General features: G+C 37.7%; 3 protein-coding genes across 3 annotated transcripts in view; 1 reads left to right on the forward strand and 2 right to left on the reverse strand.

Annotated features, from left to right (window-relative positions):
• LOC144658247 (neuromedin-U receptor 2-like) overlaps positions 1-22,233 on the forward strand; it is a 249,672-nt gene that overhangs the window by 100,759 nt on the left and 126,680 nt on the right. The window lies entirely within an intron of this gene.
• Positions 1-22,233, reverse strand: part of LOC144658242 (melatonin receptor type 1B-B-like) — a 59,202-nt gene that overhangs the window by 9,923 nt on the left and 27,046 nt on the right. The window lies entirely within an intron of this gene.
• LOC144658204 (uncharacterized) lies at positions 16,896-21,816 on the reverse strand. The gene is made up of 4 exons (XM_078518579.1): positions 20,739-21,816; positions 19,202-19,270; positions 18,010-18,099; positions 16,896-17,304 (listed from the first exon to the last, which is right to left on the reverse strand). The coding sequence occupies exons 1-4, from the start codon at positions 21,756-21,758 to the stop codon at positions 17,251-17,253; spliced, it is 1,233 nt and encodes a 410-aa protein (XP_078374705.1). The 5' UTR covers positions 21,759-21,816; the 3' UTR covers positions 16,896-17,250.

The following is a 22,233-nucleotide window of genomic DNA, read 5'->3' on the forward strand; positions in this document are numbered from 1 at the left end:
GAACCTTTTGCACAATGATTTTGAACACTGAACAGCCAAGTTCACACTAGCCTGCGAGTAGGCTCACCTTAGAGCACGCGCAATAACGACATTTACGTGGCAAAGCCGCGAGTGAACCTGCATCAACCTCTGCTAATTTTTCACTCCCAGGAATACTGACAAGCCAATTTAATTTCAAAGAAAGTAGAAGTTTGACAGGAATGTTGACAAGATATGACATTCATTGAGATATGAAATTTACTGGTGCCTCTTCACCAGTCTCCTTCCCACCATATTGCTGTGCCCGCCAGTCGTGAGTGCCCCAAAGTATATTTCGTGCCCCAAGGTGAGCCTTCCCGCAGGGTAAGTTCAAACACCATTCATTGCTAAGCTATGTTAAAATTGACCCAAAAAATGCCTTGAATTTAAATTGTACAAAAGCTGATTTTCATCTTTGCTCGGTCGCTCTCATTGTACATTTATAAGACCTTATTTTTAACTTTTCCTACCCACAGAGTGGGCGCTTATTCGAGGTGGGCGCTTATTCGAGGTTGGGCGCTTAATCGAAGAAACACTTAATTGTGAAAGTACAGAACTAAGACTGAAACTGATGTAGAATAATTCTTCACCTTTAACAGTGGTTATTTGGCAAATGGTTTGGGTTCCAACCCTTCAACTACTATCATAGCACTACAATTGATAAAAAAGCTATGGCATCAAATAACCATAGTAGAAACTCTTGAATAATGATTTCGAACACTGACCAGCCTAGGTTCACTTAACACATTTATCACTGTAATTGTCAGGCTTTGTTAACATGGTCCTATTTAAAAACTGCCATGAATTCAAATAATTTGTACAAAAGTAGAACAAAACTGATGGAATAAATTTCCACCAGAAAACCACACGACATGTACATGTATGTACACCAACTGAACATTCAGCAAGATGCTTCATTGTGATGGTACAGACTTGATACTGACCCCGAGGTGAAACGATTTTACACCTTAACCACCTCTGGTTATTGCCACCTTTTTTAGTATTTGTATGTACAAGACTTCATCAGTGAAAGTGGTAGAGCCTTCTTTAACCTAACAACAAATTATAAAGAATCATTAGGAATGACATTCTGGTTAGATCAATGTTGTGGTTAAAAAAATTTCAAACCAATTTTTACTTTTCACTGTCTCATTTCTTAATATTATCTGAAACAAGAGAAAATCAAAATCAAAACCGGTTTGAAAAATTAAAGCCAACAAAGAGTTGAAACCACAACATCACCACTTCTGAACCTGCACATTAGGGACTTCAAGATAACTGGGAAGGCTGACCTTGAGAACAGCTGACTGGAAGTAATTTTTTACATGCAGACATTGCTCCATGTACATTGCCATCCAGTTGTTATCAAGGACGCGAGAAGAAGAATTTTGCAGTTCACTGGTTGCACTCAAATATAAACTTTACACAAGAATAAAAGACCTTATGGTATCACAAAATTCATAAAAATATGCACATGTACAATTGAACATGTATTTTTTAAGCACTCTACAATGCACATTTGGACATGTAGGAATTCGTACTAGACCAGCTGTAAATGTACATATAGCAAATTTCCTATAAAGTTGATTGCATGGTAAGCTATACTCATGACCACTGGACCACAGTGGCCAGCTGCCAACTGTCAGAATTTTTAAAGTACACTTTATGTTACCATTGCCACTATTAATTATTTTAAGGCTAACCATAAACATGCCAACCAGAGTTTTAAAATTTAGGGCCACACAAAGTGCTGTTAAGGCCAACTGGAGTGCTATTTAGGCTACATTGTAAGTGCAATGCTATTAAGGCTAACAATAGTGCTACATGTACAGTGTAACCCCGATATAACGATATGCCAAGGGGGCAGTAAAATTATATCGTTATATCAAGGAATCGTTATATCAGGGTGCTGTCCTATACATTTTATTTTTGCCGGGACATAACATATTCATCGTTATATCGGGAATATCGAAGATCGTTATATCGGGGTTCCACTGTATTGAGGTTAACCAGGTTGTTATTTCGGCTAACCTCAGTCCTATTTGGGCTAACTGCAGTGCTATTCGACTTACAGAAAAAAGCCTTTGACTGCAGGTCATTAAGTCTACATTGGATTTAAAACTTTGATTAGCTGCTAGTCATTGAGACATAAATTGAGGCTTGTACTTACATGCCACTCTTGCTATCAACCCTTTCATCTGAAAATAATAACACATCCAAACAATTCAATGTCATTTGCTGACTCAATTAAAAAGTCACTTCAGTACTCCCGACGTAACCAATTGAACATTCCATATTCAAACCCCATCGAACACCAATGGTTGATTGGGTACGGTAATTGCACATAACCGTACTAAAATTAAAATTTGGTCCATCCAACAAAATGGAATGTTTGATTACGAACTCTTGCTTGTTTGTATATTATGCAGACATTTTGTATGGTGCACTACTGCCTATGTTTTGTTGTTGTTTTTTTTTTATTTATTTATTATTTTGTTTTTACTACTGCCTATGTTGCGGTGAATGAAATGGTGCAAGTTCTGTTTAAGTAGAAAAAAATGTTCTGTTTGAGTCTTATGGTGACTACAAGGCAGAAACCATTTCCTTCCCACCACTATAAAAAAGTAAACAAAAGTGCATATATCACTATTTAACTGTTGTTTCGTTCTCTTATACAAAATATGTATAAACAAACATTGACACTCGGTTTAATTAGTCCTGCATGTTTTACTTATCAAGAGATGGATTCCGAACAAAGTCGAATCACATTGAGTTTGGTTGTGTTCGGTTGTATATGATTGGTTCCCCGGGGTATCCAATCCAACAAAATCGAACCAAAAATCAATCGAACCCAATCGAACACCGATCGTTTGATTGGGTTTGGTAATCGAACAAAATCAAACATCTATTTTGCTGTGAGTCCGATTTTCGAACCAATCGAACATAATCAAACACAGTCAAACTCAATCGGGTTTGATCTAGTTCTGAATCAACCCTCCAAGTTGCGACCATTTTAGGCGCCATGGCGACTAAAATTTTGGCGCTGGCGACTAAATTAGAACGCAAGTCGCCAGCTCGGCGACTAAATTTTACGTGACCTATGCGTCAGGAGCTTGAGCGAACTGTCTTCTGGAGCGAAAAAAAAAACGCGCTGAGCATTAAGAATTCATTTTGTAAAGCTAATTGTAATGGGATTTTTATCTATAGAAATGGAGACTGAATAAAATGAAATGTTTCACGAAAAATAAAGGAATTGCATTCACTTGAGTTTGGGATGCGACGCGACGAAATTCGTTCCACTCGACTGAACTTTGGCACGTGAAAATCTTACCTACATACATACATACATACATACATACATACATACATACATACATACATACATACATACTTTATTGCATAGCTCCCCCTTGGGGGCTCTTCCGCCATACAGAAATTAAAAAGATAAAAGATAAAAATATTTACAATAAAGAAGAAAAAAGAAAAAAAAAAAAAAAAAAATCAGAAAAAAAGGGGTATAGTTGAAATAAAAAATTTGCAATTAAAATTATATACATTACAGTTAAAGGGGCATTTACCTTGAGGCGTGAGACAACGCACGCAATCTGAACATTTGCCTTCGGAAAGAAGACGAAAAGCAAAAGTTTGGAAAGCTCGACCACAATATATTTAAGAAACATCCAGATGTATTGGAGAAACGTATTTTGTTAAAGCAAATGTAAGACAAGCACTAGAAATCTAATCAAAACATGCGCGGTAATATTTATTCTTTAAATAAAAAAACCGCGATGAAAAGCGGCTCGTAGTTCAAGTAAATAAATTTGACTTGTGTGAACGAACCTGGGTTAATTGTAGGATATTTCATCGATAAAAACTATAGTGATTGCTTTCAAACTTGTGAATTTTTTTTTTTTCGCATTCTGTTTTTGCATTCCGTTCGCAAATTAAATTTACAACGACAAACAAATTAAGCGTTAACTTTTCTGTCCATTTCAATACGCAGTCTTTTTAATTTCCAGATGAAGTTTTATGTTGTTTGCTGACTTTGCTTATTCAAGCAGAAAACTTGGTTGAACAGTTAAAATGATCATAAGCGATGTGATAAAAATAGTTTTCACTTCACGGGCTTAGGAAAAACGTAATACCGCCAAGATAAACAATAGAAAACTTTTCGCCATTCAGCTGCAACTGAGGATATCTTTTATTTTAACTTGATATAATCTGGGTCGTTTGATATGTATTTATTTTGTGTGAATTACAAATTATATATAAATTATTTCTGTGCTTTGTGAAGTGACTTTTTTAATCTTAATTTTCATCAAATATTTTCGCGGGGAAAATGGCGGTAAAATACACTTTTCATTCATACATGCTCACGCTTTTTGATGGGTTGATTTCACAACCAGCTTTGTGCGTCAGTGTTGAAGAGTCGGTCGACTAACAGGAGAGCTTGAGTTTACTCTTAGCAGTTGCTATGTCTACATTGAGCCACGGAATTAAGGAAGACCTAATTAATCTCCACAAAGAAATAACAGTTGGAGGCACAAGCCTGGCATTGCGAAAATATGTGGAAAATTAATTATTAATTAATTAATTATTAATTAATCTGTTAATTAATTAATTAATTAATTAATTAATTAATTAATTATATTCTGCAAGAAAGAAAAAGGATAACCATTAGATACAAGAACAGATGACAGATGTTTTTTCTCCTTGGAGATTACAGATGGTTTTGTTACGAGGCGTTTAGCGCGTTCGTAAAGACACTTTACAATACCGCGTTTTACTGATTGAGGGTGATGTGAATCATACGCCAAGTATTGATCAGTGTGTGTAGGCTTCCTGTATACGCTGGTGGTGAGGCGGCCGTCTGGTTCTCTCGAAACTGCGGTGTCAAGAAAGGCAAGTTTGCTGTCACTCTCTGTTTCCATGGTGAAGTGAATGGAAGGCTGCTGGTTGTTAAGATGTTGTAAAAAGCTATCGACGTTCTCGCGATCCAAGATGGTAAAGGTATCGTCTACGTAGCGTTTCCATATCTTAGGTTTGTAGGATGATGAAGCTATTGCCTGCTCCTCAAAGCTCTCCATGTAGAGGTTAGTAATAACAGCGGAAACTGGGCTTCCCATGGCTGCGCCTTCTTGTTGTTCGTAGATTGATCCGTTATACTTTCTTGCAGAATATCACCAAGACTAGAAAACCGAACACCAGTGCTGAACCCGTGGCTGAGTTTAAATCTACTGCCGTTCTACCTTATGTCAAAGGTCTTTCCGAGCAACTTCGCCGCTGCCTACAACAACAAGGCGTACGCGCTGTTTTCAAGTCGGAAACAACACTGCGATCACAACTAGTACGGCCGAAAGACGGTGTTGATTCGACTAAGCAAGATGGCGTTGTTTACAGGATTCCCTGTGAATGTGGCAAAGTTTACATCGGCGAGACTGGAAGACCTACGCAAGATAGGATCAAAGAACACGACCGGGACATCCGACTCGCACGCACCCAGACTTCCGCCGTTGCAGAGCATACCAACAACACCGGACACTACCCGCTTTGGAGTGAGGTAAAGTTTATTGATCGTGACTCGCACTGGTACACACGCCGGGTCAAAGAGGCGATTCACATAAGACTTCACCCTAATAATATCAACAGGGACAGTGGAATTGAAATTCCTGAAGCATGGATGCCCACGATCAAAAAACACAATAACAGGAGAACTGTACGACTGCGGACCGCCGAGGGAGCAACAGTACACCAGCATGCAGAACACTGAGGATCGAAATGCACCAATCAGAGCTGTTGAAAACCAACCAATCACAGCGCAGCCGTGTGCTTTATAAGCTAACGCACAACCAGTCGACCTTATCGCCTGATGAAGACAAGCAGTATGCAGTCGAAACGTTGCGATCTCCATCACACGTGACTACGTCGTGAGACAAACGAAATAATACTTTATTATCTTTCTTTCTGTTTCTAAGGCTTTCATGGCTTCAAAAAAATTCTGTCTGTCGCCTAAGAAAGGAAAAAAACAAAATGATAGGTCAAGGGCATAATTGCCTTTAATAAATCAACAGATGGAGCTCTTATTTGACTTCTTTGATTGTAACTTACAGTTATTGATCTAAAGGCCAGATACGGTATACCGACTGTTTACTGACAAGAAAGCTTTGGTTTAATGCTGGGAGGTGCCGTGGCTTAATAGTTAGTGCACTGGACTCCGAGTGGTTGAGTTGTCCGGGTTCGTGTCCCTGGCCAGGGCACAACATGGTAAAATTTTTTCACTACATTGTTTCTCTCTCCACCCTGGTGTATTAATTGGTACTGACAAATTTAATGCTGGTGGGTGTGTGTAGGGGGTGTGGCGGGGGGGGGGGGGGGAGGGGGGGTTTAGCATCCTATCCAGGGAGAGTAGAAATATATCTAGTTGCTTCATGCCACTGAAACCAGAATAGGCTCCGGCCTGGTGGGCTACTAGGCTTGAACAAAGACTTAAACTTTTTCCTTCGTAATTTTTTGGGGATAGTACCATGCTTAAATGACCAATATTTGCACAACTATATCTAGGCCATAAATATGGACTGATGAACAAACTTCAAAAGTTACAACACTACTACAGACACTACGAAAATATAATTAAATAAAATACAATATTTTAATAATTACTTCACTATAAACTACTCTACTAAACCAAAAAAAACATCAGTGTTTTCACAAAGAGTCTCAGTTCAATTATCTGTTTTAAATGTTGTTTTAGGATGTTATTATTATTTTTGCGGCTGACGGTGCGGGATTCCATACTACTTTATTTTTATACTTGCCCCATTTCTTATTGTGAGCTGACAGCTTGGTGTTTGATTCTGATATACCATTGTCTATATTTGGTAAATCAATGTACTTTTTGAGTTTAATACTCTTATTGAAGGTAATAATCTGCCTTGTCTACTAGAATATTTTATAACTATTGTTTGGCGACTAATAAAATGTGGTTAACAGATAACTCGTCCTTGCACGTCAGAATGCGAAACATATCTTTGTCAGAAAGTTTTTCAATCTTTATATCAAGATTTTCAAGCCAGTTGATAACTTTTTTTTGCTGTTGTTTCTGCAAGGTCAAACAAAAAATAGCAATAAATGTTTGGACCTTAATGTATTTTCACATATAACAATAAGCAACTGTACATAACTTGGGAGCTCCGCTTTTAGGCTTGCCTAAATCTTAGTTAGAGATTGGAGACCACAGTAAAGTCAGGGAAAGCGACAAGGCGGCGAAGGCGAACGAGCCAGGACCTGAAAGTGACAAAGAAAGGCATACACGGCGACCACGGTCGAGCTGACCACGGAAGGCATACACGGCGACCACAGAAGGCATACATGGCCACCACGGTGGAGGCGACAACGACGACAACGGTGGAGGCGACCAGGGAAGGCATCCACGGCCACGACAGTGGAGGTGAAAACAGAAGGCATACACGGCGACCACGGTGGAGGCGACAACGGTGGAGGCGACCTCATTGAAGGTGACCAGGGGTAGCACCCATCGTGACCACGATGTGACGACAAGGGAAAAGCATCCTCGACGACCATGATGGAGGCGACTTTAGTGGAGGAGACGTGGGAAAGCATCCACGTCGACCACGATGGAGGTGACCGCGAAGGCATCCACGGTGACCAGGGCATCCACGGCGTGCGACGAAGGCGAACAAGGAGAAGGACAAAATTTAATTTCAGTCTCAATTGAACAGAGTATTAACGAAAGTGAGAAGAGACATAAAGACAGAACACATGTAAAAAGCCTCAAAAGTGAGACGATCAAGTATGGACCGCAAGCACTGCAGGAAGTGATGGAAAGTGGACAGCAGACTCAGTGAGCAAGCACGACGAGCACTTGTGGTTAGCAGGGAAGCCGAGGAAGGATGGCGAACGGGAACAGTCGGTGGGCACCGCGAGCAAACAGGTCGGGCATCCACGGTAAGCAAGGAAGCAGAGGAAGGAAGGCAGGCAAATATACAGAGAAAAGACACAGGGGGCAGGGTGCGGCGAGGAGGCATGGTAGGCAAGGACGGCGATCAGCTGAAAAGTAGTCAGGGGCAACAGGCACAGGGTGCAAGTACAGAGGACAAACGCCAAGGGTAGATGTCGAGAGGAAATACCGGGAACGGGCTAGACAAGCAGGGCGAGCGAGCATACAGCGAAAGCACGCGCGCAAGTAGAACAGTACGAGCAAGGATGTGGAGCAGGTACATACCATCACTGGAGCACATAGTAATAAATCACATGTTCAAAGGAAAAGACAGAAAAAGTGTTTTTATTACCACCGAGATATGCGATGTTTCCGTTCTTCTTCATAAAACAATGACGTATCCAGATCGTGTAAGTGAGGACTTGTCAAATCTTAATAGAGAAGTTTATATAAAGACTTTTTCAACTGCAGTGGGCGTTCATGGCCTTTCGAGGGCCAAGTGCTACACCGTAAAGGTTGTTTACGACCACATTATTCAACACGTTGTAACAGCGTATCCCATTCATCCATGAACATGGTGCAATCTTAAGCGTAAAATACGCTTTTTTACAATTAGGTTGTAGAGAGCTTGTCATGATCTGACAAGGCTTTACAAACTGAAGTCGGTTTTATTAAGTACAATTGGACTTTTGTAATTTTGTTGGTTGGTTATGAATAAAAAAACAGTCATCCGCTTTTCTTTTTTGTAGCAAGATCATTTAAAACTGACAAGACATTGACAAATCGAAAGGACAAGAAAATAATCATAACGAATATTATTTTATATCATAGATACTGAGATTTTCTCACGAAAAAACGATTGCGTTCAAATGATACGTAAAATGCATTAGCCAATAGAAAAGGCGAACGATGAAAACTCACTAGTGAAAAAACGTCGTTCGTCCAATCACAATCGCGAACAACGAAAAACAACTTGTGAACAACTCAGTATTGCCATTTTGATTCTCGTCGTAAACACCGGCGACATGGCGGAGACACGTTCAAGGTTTGTTTGTGGCTTTAACGGCTCCACTGAGTCGTTTATATTACAGAACAGGAAAACCAAAACACTAAAAAGAAAACGAAACAAGACGGCCTTGTTGTCACAACGTTTCTTTAAACAAAAAGAGAAACACGAAGCGAGATAACCGAAATTCCTCCTGCCGAGTTGAATAAACCTTTGAGTAAATTCGCACAAAGGAAGGACAAGAATAGGGATTGTAGCGAGTTTTGATTCAGACGATGACTAAGACACTGCAGGTTTGTCCTTGGTTTTGGCAGACTGTTTTCTTAATTTAATTTGGTAAAAGTTCGCTCGAGTTCGCGTTGAGTTATTCAGCGTTTAGCGCTGTTTTGTTCTGTTAAAACATTGAACTGGAACTTGCAAGTTTTGTACAAGTTTCAGTCAGGTTTTCTATCAAAAGTTGTTTCTGTAAAAGTTGTGAGAATATAAAACTGACGTCTCATTTCTTGTCCTACTTCATTAAAGTTGTGATTTTGAAAGACAAACATGTTTTGGCTATTTTAGTTTATGGCAGATGAATGGGTTTCCTAAACACGCGCGTAACTGATAAAAAGTCGAGCGATTTAATTTGCTTTTCAAAAACCTCAGTATCTATAAAATAAACAAATTACACCATGGGAAATGCTTTGCACCATTTTTATTCAGAAAACTCACTCGTTCGCTACGCTCACTCGTTTGTTTTCTGATACTACTCAACTCGTGAATAAAAATCGTACGCGCGCATTTTCCATGGAGTAATCTCTATTTACCTACTAGAAGATGGTTTTCCATGTTCTATAAGAAAATAATGCACGCTTGATGTCTATAAAAGCTGCTAGTGGATGCCCGAGCCGTCAGGCGAGGGCATTCAGCTGCTTTTCTAGACCTCAAAAGTGCATTATTTTCTTATAGGACATATGAAAACCATCTTCTAGTGGGTTTAGAATATAGCATTAAAAAGAGCACAGGACTTACAAGACTCGCGGCCGCTCACGGCATTTACAAACGCACGCAACAGTGGTAAAAGTAAAAGTTTAGTTTATTCTTTTCTTTAGCGGCTTCTTTATAAATAAACCAAGATACCATTTCATTCATATTTCCTATTTATATAGTCCTTTCTCCAACTCCAACTCCAACTTCTCACAAAGCCGACAAATCTAGTTGAAATATTTACGCATTCAAATTTGGTTAAGCCTACTTCAATTTCATTCAAATGAAAAAATTTCATGCGTTCGTTTGGCAGCAAGTTTTTCAAATTCGCCTCTTATTTCGATTTAAAAAGAACAAAAGTGGAGTGTTCTGTCTTTAGATTGTGGCTAAAGAAGGTTTCTTACCTCAAAGCGTTTCTAGAGTCCGGCTTGTTTTGCTAAATAATTCCCAATCAATTTCGGGCAGTTCACGGCAAAATAGTGGCGAAAAACAACAAATTTCAACGATTCTTTCTTCAACTGTCGCTTCCTTTGGAACTGTCTTACTTCCATTTAAGCAGGTAAAACGTTTCTGATGAAAAATTGCTGCTTTATAAAGCATCATTTAAACAACAAAACAAGAGAATAGAGGCGAAGTCGACGAAGTCGGTTAGCGAAATTCGACAAACAATTCGTACATCCGGGGCACCGGGCTTCTATAGTTTTCAGCTATGTTCTATTAAAAATAATGCCCGCTAGAATTCCATCGCGCGTATACAGCGGCTATATTCTAATTAGTAATACTCCTCGAACACCGTAAACCTTTTTTGATTCGATTTATCGAAGAAGCGAAGTATTAAATAAGAATTCACTGGGGTCACGATTTCTTCAGCGCTTCCCAATTCTCGAACCAATTTTAATAAAGGTTCGATGACAAGAAGTAACTGATAGGTATTAAATAATTTAACATACCAGATGTTACAATTGTAGCGAAAATTTTGTCGACTGGAAAAATAAAAAAATACCTTTTGTTCGAGTTACGGAAAAAATATTCAGTGTCTGACAACCATTTCATTTGTATAGATGGATTATAAAATATCACGCGCGTGTTTTCAGAAGAAGCGATTTACTACCGAAGGTGTGTATATCGATTGTAGTACACAGGTAAGTTAAGCGACTGTAGCTACTGAGGCGATTTTAGTTAAGCTGATGCATTTAGAGATATATACACAGTAACAGTACTTACGGTCTGAAGTAGATGTAGTGATTGTACCGAAAGTATATTGGTGAGTCGACGAGATATATAAAAAGTGAATCTGAAGGCTTGTGCAAGCTTAAGTCTGCAGTCGACTCGAGTAACACATATCAACACATAGCCATACCAAAGTGTACGGAGGCGGCAAGGCGAGGAGAAGAGAGCACTGAGAAATCGTACAAAAAGACAATTTTGTTGAAATCTTTAACAGAAGATTTATTTCACAAACGAAATTAAATCTAAAATACTTCTACCATGTTAAAGAGACTACAGCTATGCAAACTTGTGTTTGTCTCAGTAAAGTTGTTTACAAAAGGCAAATTTGTTATATTTCAAAAGGTAATACCTAGAACTGCGGCAATGAAATGTTGTACTTGATGCTATTGAAAATAAATGACTTGTCTTCTAAATGGCAAAAATCATGCAAAACGTTGCTAGGCGTGCCAAGTGAAGTGTATCCCCCAAGAGTAAATACACAGAGCTTATTAATGTTAGAATAGAAATCTAGTTTCTGATCACAAGCCGTACGTTTATTTGCCAATAAGATGCAAAAGATGGAAATACAAATTCAATCACTCGCCTTCTCTTTACTTCAAATCGGGCGGCTGTCATCAGAACCGAAATTGAATACGAAAATTGATCAACGCTTACCCATTCTATAAATTGACTAACGGATTCAAATTTCAAATAATTAGTTCATTAAACTCTAGAGGGGCACGCTTCGCTTGGCACTACTGAAACAGCTCATAGGCAGCCACTCATCCCGAGAGATTGTTACAATCCTTATCAGTCTCTTTTGTTCTTTTTCACGACTTCCATTACCTCAGTACTAACAAGATACTTTCATCTTTATAGACATTTTTTATTTTGACTTTACAAGTACTTATGCATTAGACGGTCGGGTAAGCAGTAATAATAACATTTCTTTTACAATCAACGATCCCTGTCACACTATAACAGGGAGCTTGCAATATGCCATGAACTCCTAGTTGCTGTCTAAATTTCTTTTGGAAGACAAAGTGTTCCCTTTTCGTTCTGTGGGGAAAACGTTTTTGTGGCCTTCTGTATGCTTCCATTATAATTCCATAGATTTCTTGCACATCACTTGACAGAAAATAACTTGTGTCATTAGGTGCTGGAAGCACATGCCTCTCAATTATATGTTCGATGATAACTCGCACTTCATCATCGCTTTTTCTCATAGTGTCTGTACTTCGTACGTATTTTTTTCCATTTGTCTTGGTTCCTTCAGCTTCAAGTGTCCAGAAGTTCTTTTTGTCCTTTACGTAGTTTCCTTCGCCTGTTTTTTCTCTCTGGTTCTTTATAGTTTTGTCTCTCTTTAGTGTCTTTTCCCCTCTTTCACCTTCTTCGCCTTTTAATAATATTTCGTTTAGTAACACTTTAATATGTTTGTTCTCCAGTTGGAAGTCTTCCTTTCGTGTTAACTTTACTTCTTTGCTAGTTTCTGCTTCTAATTAGTAGCTTGCTTCTTCTTTTACAGAGGTCTTTACTGTTTAGCAGCTTGCTTTCTTCTGTTGTTAGCGAAGCGGTTACGTGTTTATATATACGATTTTTTATTCAAATTCTTATTTTATGAAATTTTCATCATCATGATATAAAAAAAAAAAAATGGATGTGATTCCCTCAGAGAAAGGCAGAAAACTTGACTAAGTGTAATTTTGCATCCTATGAAATACTGTACACCATAGTTTAAGAAGGTTTTGTGTATCGTCCCTCTGAAATACGGTAGGCAGAAAACTCTGACCAAGAGTAAATTTGCTCCGCTCTCTGATCTGAAATACGGTAGAAAGAAAATTCTGACTAAGAGTAGTTTTGCGCCGCTCACTGATCTGAAATATGGTAAGCAGAAAATTCTGACAAAAAGTAATTTTGCTCCGCTCTCTTATCTGAAATACGGTAGGCAGAAAAGTCTGACGAAGAGAAAATTTGCCCCCTCTTAAACAGGCAGAATACTCTGTCGGTACACCATAGTTTAGGAAGGTTTTTTGTATCGTCCCTGTGAAATACAGCTGGCAGTAAAGTCTGACCAAGAGTAATTTTGCACCCTCTGAAATATCAGAAATACGGTACACAATAGTTTAGGAAGGTTTTGTTTTTCGTCCCTTTGAAATACTGTAGGCAGAATTGTAGCGCTTGTAGCGACTGTAGCGCTCGTAGCAAAGGTCTCTGTTGAGTATTCTGTAGACGTAGCGATTGTAGCGACAATAGCGATTGTAGCGAAGCCCTTTGTTGAGTATTCGGTAGACATAGCGTTTGTAGCGAAGCCCTTTGTTGAGTATTCTGTAGACGTGGCGCTTGTAGCGACTGTGGCGATTGTAACGAACGCCTTTGTTGAGTTTTCGGTAGACGTAGCGCTTGTAGCGACTGTAGCGAAAGTATTCCGTGAAAGTATATTGTAATATGCAGTATAGACAAAGTCAATGTAATGATTTTAGTGACTGTAGCGACGGATTAAAGTGAAGATGATGCTCTTATATGTACAGTTGCAGTATAGACGCCTATAACAGATGTAGCGGATGTAGCCAAAGTATTGATAAGTTGAGGTTGAGAATGGAATATAAAGGAAAGTATCTGAAGGATTTTGGAATTGTGTCAAGCAATACATAGCCATACCAAGGTGTACAAGTTCGAGAAATCAGAGGTGATGTAAATGTAGTGATGAAATTACTGTATATAGCGAAAGTATTGGTGAGTCGACGAGACTATATAAAAAGTGAATCTAAAGGCTTGTGCAAGTAAGTCGAGTGACACAAGGTAGTGAGGCGAGGAGAGCACTGAAAAATCCTACACAATTAAAAGACAGTTTTTGTTGAAATCTTCAACACGACATTAATTTATTTATCACAAAAATCAAATATACAATACTTCTACCATGTTAACTGAAGAAATTACAGCTATCCAAACTTGTCTTTGTCTCAGTAAAGTTGTTTATAAAAGGCAAATTTGTTATATTTCAAAAAGTAATACCTAGAACTGCAATGAAATGCCGTACTTGATGCTATTGAAAATATATGACTTGTAATCTATGGCAACTAATAAAAAACGTTGCTTGGCGTGCCAAGAGAAATGTTTCCCCAAGAGTGAATCCGTTAGCTTGTCAATTTTAAGAATACACAGAGCTAATCAATGTTCGAATAAAAATCTAGTTTCTGATCACAGGCCGAACGTTTATTCGCCTATAAGATGCAAACGATGGAAATACAAATTAAATCACTCGCCTTCTCTTTACTTCAAATCGGGCGGCTGTCATCAGAAACGAAATTCTGATATGAAAATTGATCAACGCTTACCCATTCTATAAATTGACTAACAGATTCAAATTTCAAAGAATTAGTTCATTAAACTCTAGAGGGGCACGCTTCGCTTGGCACTACTGAAACAGCTCATAGGCAGCTTGTCATCTCAAGAGTTTGGTACTGTCCTGGTACAGACTCTTTTGTTATTTAAATTGCCTTTACACACTATTTTACGACTTCTTTTATCTCAGTAGTGACGAGATACTTTCATTTTCTTTGAAGACACCGAGGGAAGACCCTCTTTTTAGGCGGTCGGGTAAGTAGTAACAACTGCATTGCTTTTACGATCAAAGATGCCTGTCACACAATAACAGGGAGCTTGCGATATGCCATGAACTCCAAGTTGCTGTCTAAATTTCTTTTGGAAGACAAAGTGTTCCCTTTTCGTTCTATGGGGAAAATGTTTTTGTGGCCTTCTGTATGCTTCCATTATGATTCTATAGATTTCTTTCGCCTCACTTCACAGAAAAAAGCTTGTGTCTTTAGGTGCTGGGGGCATTTGCCTCTCAATTATATGTTCGATGTTAACTCGCACCTCATCATTGCTTTTTCTCATAGTGTCAGTATTTCTTGTGTATTTTTTTCATCTGTCCTTGTTCCTTCAGGTTCAAGTCTTCAGAAGTTTTTTTCGTACTTCACGTAGTTTCCTTGTACAATTGTAGTATTTGTTCTCCAATTGGAAGTCTTTCTTCCGTGTTAACTGTTTTCTTTGTTTGTTTCTGCCTCTCGCTAGTTGCCTACCTCTCCTGTTACAGAGGTCTTTACTGCTTAGCAGCTTGCTTTCTTCTGCTGTTAGCAAAGCAGTTATGTGTTTATATATACGATTTTTTAATTCAAATTTTTATTTTATACAATTTTCATCATCATGATAGAAAAGAAAAATTAGATGTGGTTCCCTCAGAAAAAGGCAGAAAACTTTGACTAAGGGCAATTTTGCATCCTATGAAATACTGTACACCATAGTTTAGGAACATTTGTGTATCGTCCGTCTGAAATACGGTAGGCAGAAAAGTCCGACCAAGAGTAAATTTGCTCCGTTCTCTGATCTGAAATACGGTAGAAAGAAAAGTCTCACCAAGAGTAATTATGTTCCACTCTCTGATCTGAAATAGAGTAAAAAGAAAATTCTGACAAAGAGTAATTTTACTCCACTTTCTGATCTGAAATACGGTATAAAGAAAAGTCTTACGAAGAGTAATTTTGCTCCGCTCTCTGATCTGAATCAAAGGCGCTTTGAAAGCCCACTCGTGAATGAAAATACTAAATGTATTGGTGTAGAGCTATGAAATGATTCTGTCCTTTTGTGAGCGGCATGTTAGTATAGAAGTTGTTTGAAGGGAGATATGATCACGTTGGTTCCTTGTGTTTACAGCGGACGCGGGTAATCCATTCAAAAGCCTTCGTTATATAACACTAATTTCTACCATAAAGTGTAAGCTTGCTTATGCGTTGTGTAGTGGTAATGCGTTGGCCCTCCAGTCCAGAGGCCCGGGTTCGATTCTCAGCGGGGACGATTTATTTATTTTTTTTTTTTTACGACAATCTTTTTTACAATTTTATACGACGTCTTTTTTTCTTTCTCCTTTTTTTATGAATCTATTAGAGATGCAAATCAAGTACTATACAGTATATTATTAAAAGGCAACAAAATTCGTCAGTTTGGCGAGCTTTTTACGATAAATTATTTACGTATCATGACTATCGATTATCATACAATACGCTTGGAACTATAAAACATTCAGATACTGCTAAAATTGGACTTTATTCATACAATTGTCCTGAAATCAACCTTTTAATACCCAACAGAGTCGCACTCCACAGTTCGTGCCTGGAAAATCTAATAAATTCCATCAAAACACGGAATATCAGTTCAGTGCTTCGAAGATTTTCATATTTTCTCTAAGATTATTTCTTCTATTTGTCATGTAAAATTCTTAAGAGCTATAAATCGAGCCATTCGAAGAAGCTTTTATACATACAAGCCATTAAACTTTGAACCTACGGTATCGGTCAGCGGGTAAGAACAACACAAATAAACCTATATGCTAATTTTCAACCCAAATAATTAGTTCGCCCAAGTGGCATAGTTGATGTTAGGAGTCGCCGTTTCAAACCTCAGAAGTGTGAAACAAAAAGTTTAAAAAAAAACAAGGAAAATTAATTTATAATTTAATGCATAAATTATTATTCATAAATTAAAGTTAACAGCCCATCGACCGACCGACCGAGTGAAAATTTGCATATCACTTTCCATAACCATACTCGTTTCATTACATTCACGAGTAAAAACGGTAGAAAGAAAATTCTGACAAAGAGTAATTTTGTTCCACTCTCTCATCTGAAATAAAGTGGAAAGAAAAGTCTTACAAAGAGTACGTAATTTTGCTCCCCTCTCTGATCTAAAATACCTTATTATAGGAATATAACAGTAGTATTTTAACAACGCGAACAAAATATACGCGTAATAATTATAAAATCAACGCGAATTGTCGAAAAGTTATGTTAACATGCATTCAATTAACGCTTATTCTCGTGTTATGTGTGCTTACATGCAGTTAATTTAACGCGAATTTCGTGTATATAGTTAAAGTATTTATCTGTTCATTCTGTAACGTTTTATTGCTGTACACGGGTGCCAATAAATGTGCTTTGTGATACGTTAAAAAAAACAACAATAAAAAGGAGATCATCTCTGATCTGTACAAATCTGCTGTGGCAGTACCGCGAAAAACCAACAGGCGTTCGCTTGCAGTTTAGGTCGGTAAAGTTAGCAGTACAACAAAGTAGGACGCGATTATTCCAAAGAGCTGAAAAAAAATAGAAACAGAAAAGAAAAACAAATAAGCAACGAGGTGAAAATGTGTTCTGAATAAATCATGCAAAAGAAATCAATATATTGTGATGTGACTCAGCATTAACTTTAGCATGATAAGCAAGACTTATAGTTCTTTTTTTATGTTTTTTTTTGGGGGGAGGGGGGGGAGGTGGGGGGAGTGGGGCGTGAAGCGCGTTCACAGAAGTGGACACTTTTCAAAATAAAAAAAATAGTCCGACACCTTTCTACCTTTGTGTTTATAGTTTACAAGTAAAGTTTTGGCAATTTCTCAACTAGATTATTTTTATAATGATTTCAGTAATTACAATCGACAGCAATCATTTAGAGTTTTCTATGGAATGTGGTAATGAAAATTTTCTCTCTCATGTTTGTTGCAGACTCTAAGTAAAGATAAGTTCCCGTGCTATGAACTGTCTGAACAGTCCTGTAGCAGTTATTTGATTATCAACTGTCTCAACAGTCCTGTAGCAGTTATTTGATTAAACAAACAATTACTATTTATGACTCAATCGTACTCAAACAGGCACTAATCTTTCTCTATAAAATCCAATACCCAACAGTCTGAATACAGCATTTTGATCCTCCATTCCCCCTCACCCCAAAATCACCACAACCGCACTGACAGGCATATAAAACAGACATTCCATGCATGCTTTGTGTACATATGTCTGCTTACCGTCAGGAAGAGAGACTTGTCGACAACCGCTATTCCTCCCACAGACAATCCGATGGGCTCCCCTCGGAGATGAGCAAGGAAAAGCATCAGCTAAACAAAATCAGTCATACAGTGATAGTTAAAATAACAAAATAAGGTGCTTATTGAGTTATTGCAGTTATTGTACTTATTCTGTTAACAAACTAGTCCACCATAGATCATTTTGATTAGCTCCTAAAGTTTCTAGAATTTTGTATTAAGACCTACTAAGATGGACACCCCTACAGAATTAGACCTTTTTTTTCTTCTGAACAATTGTTAAATGAAATAAAAACCTTACCCTGGCTATGAGTGACAGACAATTCCGGTTAAGTTAAGAGGAAGCAGCTTTAAAGGGCACATTTGTGTTGTTGCGCAAGGTTGCCAAGGCAGAATGATGTCCTATTTTTATAACTTTATCGAAAACCTCGCCAAAAAAATGCTTTCCCCAAAGATGCTCGTCATTTTTTGGATTGCTTATGGTTTTGTATTTCGAGAATTTTTTTTCCTTGAAGCAACTTTTTGTATTAAGAGAAGTTGGTACCGAATATTCTCCAAATGTTGTTCAAGCATTTTTTCGAACTTTTTCGAAGTTTAGCGAAGTTTATTTTGTTGAAGATTTCCGAGGAGTTCTAAAGATGTTTTTAAAAACTCGTCAGCAAACATGACGTTATCTGCATGTTCACGATTGTTCTCAGTGAAAGAAACAATCGTAATTAAACAAAGTTTGGTGTTAAAATGTTATTTAGATACTTTTGTTGTATTGGAATTGCGTGAAATGCTCCAAAATCTTACTGTGAGAGGGAAATAAGCATATATTCAGAAAAAAAAATTGATAAAAAGCAGACTTTTGCGTTTTTGCAGCAACATTCGAGCAACTTTTTTTTGGATTTTGGAGCAGTTTCAAACAACTTTTAGGGAAATTATGAGCAGCTTGGGACAGCCTCTTAGCCACAATATATTGGGCTTCTGAGAAGCGTTCAACTCGGTATTAGAGAACTGTTGGCATCACACCTTACCACGGTATATGTTCGATTCGGTCCATAAAAAGGTTGTCATCAACAACAACAAATACAACAGCAAAATAACTTGATATTAACCTCCCAGGTGTTTAATTAAACAAACCGATAGTAAAGGTATTTGGGATGTTTATTTTGTTTGGTTAATTGCTTACTTCTGAATTCTCTTTGGTGTCTTCAACAGAAATCCCAGACCTCTGCAAAGTTTCATAGAAACTGTGTGCCTGTCGGTGACAATTTTGTAAAGTTAGCTGTGATCACTATCATTCGAAGCAGACACCGCGTTTTCTTGTTTTAATATTTTTTTCATAATATTTAATTTTTAATTTATGTTCCTGGTGGACATAAAATGTGCAATTTACAATTACTGTTTGTAATCTTCTTCCCCTCAAACCAAATGTTTTTCTTTTTGCAAACCATGCAAGCTTATTAGCTATATTTAGCATAAACTTAAGTTAATATGTTTTTTAACTTTGCTGGCTTATTATTTTAGGGTAAGCTTTATTTGACGAAATGTTTTTCTTTTTTTTTTTGCCAAAAACAAAATGGACTTATAATCCAAGCCGTTTTAAGTCCATTTTGTTATTCAGTGAAAAAAAAAAGCTGATCTCAAAATTATAAAGCAGTAAAGAAAAATTTAAATGTTGATGCGAAATATAGCTGATAAACTTGCATAATTTTCAACAAGTAATGAATTGTTTTGAAGGAAAAAATACTCAAAACAATCCTTGCAATTACACATTTGGTAGCATTGAAAAGTAATAACACAGCAAGTGGAAAGCATTTTCAACCAATTTTTTAAATTTGTTTTTCAAAGATGTCGATGCTGCTTCACTTGTAAGTGTTTAGATAAATGGTCTGTTCATTTAGAATCAAGGATAGCTTCGCCATGGACAGTAAACGGTTGTCATATCAAACTGTACTTGTGCCGGGATAAAAAAAAAAAACAGAACCTCTTATACATCGAAGATTGCTTAGCTGATACTAAGAGATTTTAGCTTAAAAAAGGGGCAGCACTTTTTTTACCTCATTACTGATTTTTATTTTTGTTTTAAAGTTGTCTGCTCCAACTAGAGAAACTTCATCCTGAAAGTTGCATTTAAAGAGTGAAGCAGTCTAAGGAATTTCCAAGATAGAAAAGTAGCACACATGATAGTAACAAAATTCCTTTTCACAATTATGCAAAATATACCCGGAATGTAAAGAAAAAAAATACAATTTACTTTAAAGATGCTTTTGTTTATTAAGATGAAATATTTATATAAGTGCCCCAATTAACTTATTTTTTATTACTTTTTAATCTACTTAGGGATTCAAACACGACAACAATTAAAAAAACAAAAACAAAAAGTCACCCGTTATGCAAACGAATTAAAAAATTAAACTCAAACTTTATGAAACGTCTACTGGTTACCATGGCTTACAGTAAACAACAACAACAACAACAACAATTAACACGTTAAAGTAGAAGCTTAGAGTTTCAGCGAATTGATAAAGAAGATCAGGCAAAATGACCGAGTCCATATTTTGACCTTTTTTTTTTCATTTATCACACAATTTTTGCTGCATGATTAAAAAGAAACGAGAAAAATGAAATGCTTTTATGTTAATTATTGATAAGATGCGTATTTCGAGTAGAGATGGGTGGGAATCAACGAGAAAAAAAAAATGCAATATTGTCCAGTGGCTTACCTTTTCCTTAACCCGATTTCCAAAAATGAAAATAACTATCACCAAAGTAGACATGCAAAAGCACCAGTAGACATAACACAAAACCACGATGGTTTCACTTGGCATCTTCATGAGCTGATAAAAGTTGACGCATAGCAATGGTATGTCCAACGAAATGATAACAAAGAGGAGAGGCGAAAACACCGCATTAGCCAGCTCCACGATCTCACATAGTTTGAGGTGTTCCTGCCTCAAGTGGTTCACGGTAAAAGAGTAGATTAAATCCTTGCACATTTTATTTTGCAAGGTCTCGAACATTCTTTCCAGGAGCATGCAAGTGACGCAGAAGATCAGAGGTGGTAAAGTCCAAGCAAACGAATTGAGAGCCGCAAACACCAGTTCCATCACTCGAACCGTTAAGTGCATGCTTGGATGTCGATTCCATGGTGGCAACATAAAGAATACGCCGTTGAAACGAACACTGAGAAGGCAGATTACGATAAAATTGATCCCAGCTGCTAAACACGCTACAGCCAAGCTCTTCGCTGCTTTCCCCTTCATCCCATCAATCTCGGTCGCTGTCGTGTCAAAACTGGAGATAAATTTTGCAAATCTCGATCGTCTTTTGCCCGTTAATGGCAAAACGAACAAGCAAACGGTTGTGCTACTTGCACTCTGAATATACCAAGCGGTGGTGAGCAATAAGAAGAAAAAAGAGCTCATTGAGGAAAAACCAATGTGAAGGAGACTTGTCACACATAATACCACCATTAGCCATTGACCCAGAACGACAATCGCGCTTGAGAGGTGCGAAATGTACAATTTCCTTCGACCACTGCTATCAGCCAGTGCGGTCTCGCCGAAATATTGCCCCGCCAATTTCATAGCGGTCAGAATCGGACGGAAAATCTCTGCAAGCTGCCTTTGACGATTCGACCCCATTTGGACTCCGCTCTGATTTTCTTCGGCTAGAATGGAGTTATTAGTCACAACCACTTCCCTCTGGCTTATTTCTAGCACATGCACTGTTCGAGGCAGCATAATGTATGTTTTTTAGCTAGGTCAAGCCTCCGCGGTCAGTAAACGTCGTAGTCTAGACCGACGAGTCTTTTCAGTATTTGTTTGTAACGACAATTCAATGCGAGCAGGTGTACTTGCAAACTCTATTAATTAAAAGAACTAGGGGTTTACAATATTAAATTGTCACACAAAAATACATTATTTTTGTACATAACGACCTCGCCAAAATCTTCCATTGTTATTAATGTAGTAAATTGAGTACTATTGGTTTTCGGAATTCTTTTTTCTACCTGGTTTTCAAATTGAAACAGCAATGTTTGTAAACAGTAAGTCATCCTGCCTTAAAACTATTAAAACTAGCAGACAAACACCCGTAGCTGTTCTTTGTTCATAAAAATTAAAATTCATGTCAAACTGTTAGTCGCTAACCTTAGGCATTATGCTTGTACCGGTTAGTTCTATTGAGAAACTCATAAAAAGGAAAAAAAAAACAAGT

This window comes from Oculina patagonica, chromosome 6, assembly GCF_052425735.1.
Source record: "Oculina patagonica isolate OP01 chromosome 6, crgOcupat, whole genome shotgun sequence".
Lineage (NCBI taxonomy): Eukaryota > Metazoa > Cnidaria > Anthozoa > Scleractinia > Oculinidae > Oculina > Oculina patagonica.

Coding starts and splice junctions, on each gene's coding strand:
- LOC144658204 (XM_078518579.1), bottom strand. CDS start 21,758: ATGCTGCCTCGAACAGTGCATGTGCTAGAAATAAGCCAGAGGGAAGTG. Junction 19,271..20,738: donor GAAATCGGGTTAAGGAAAAG/GTAAGCCACTGG, acceptor TGTCACCGACAG/GCACACAGTTTCTATGAAAC. Junction 18,100..19,201: donor ACACCAAAGAGAATTCAGAA/GTAAGCAATTAA, acceptor GATTTTGTTTAG/CTGATGCTTTTCCTTGCTCA.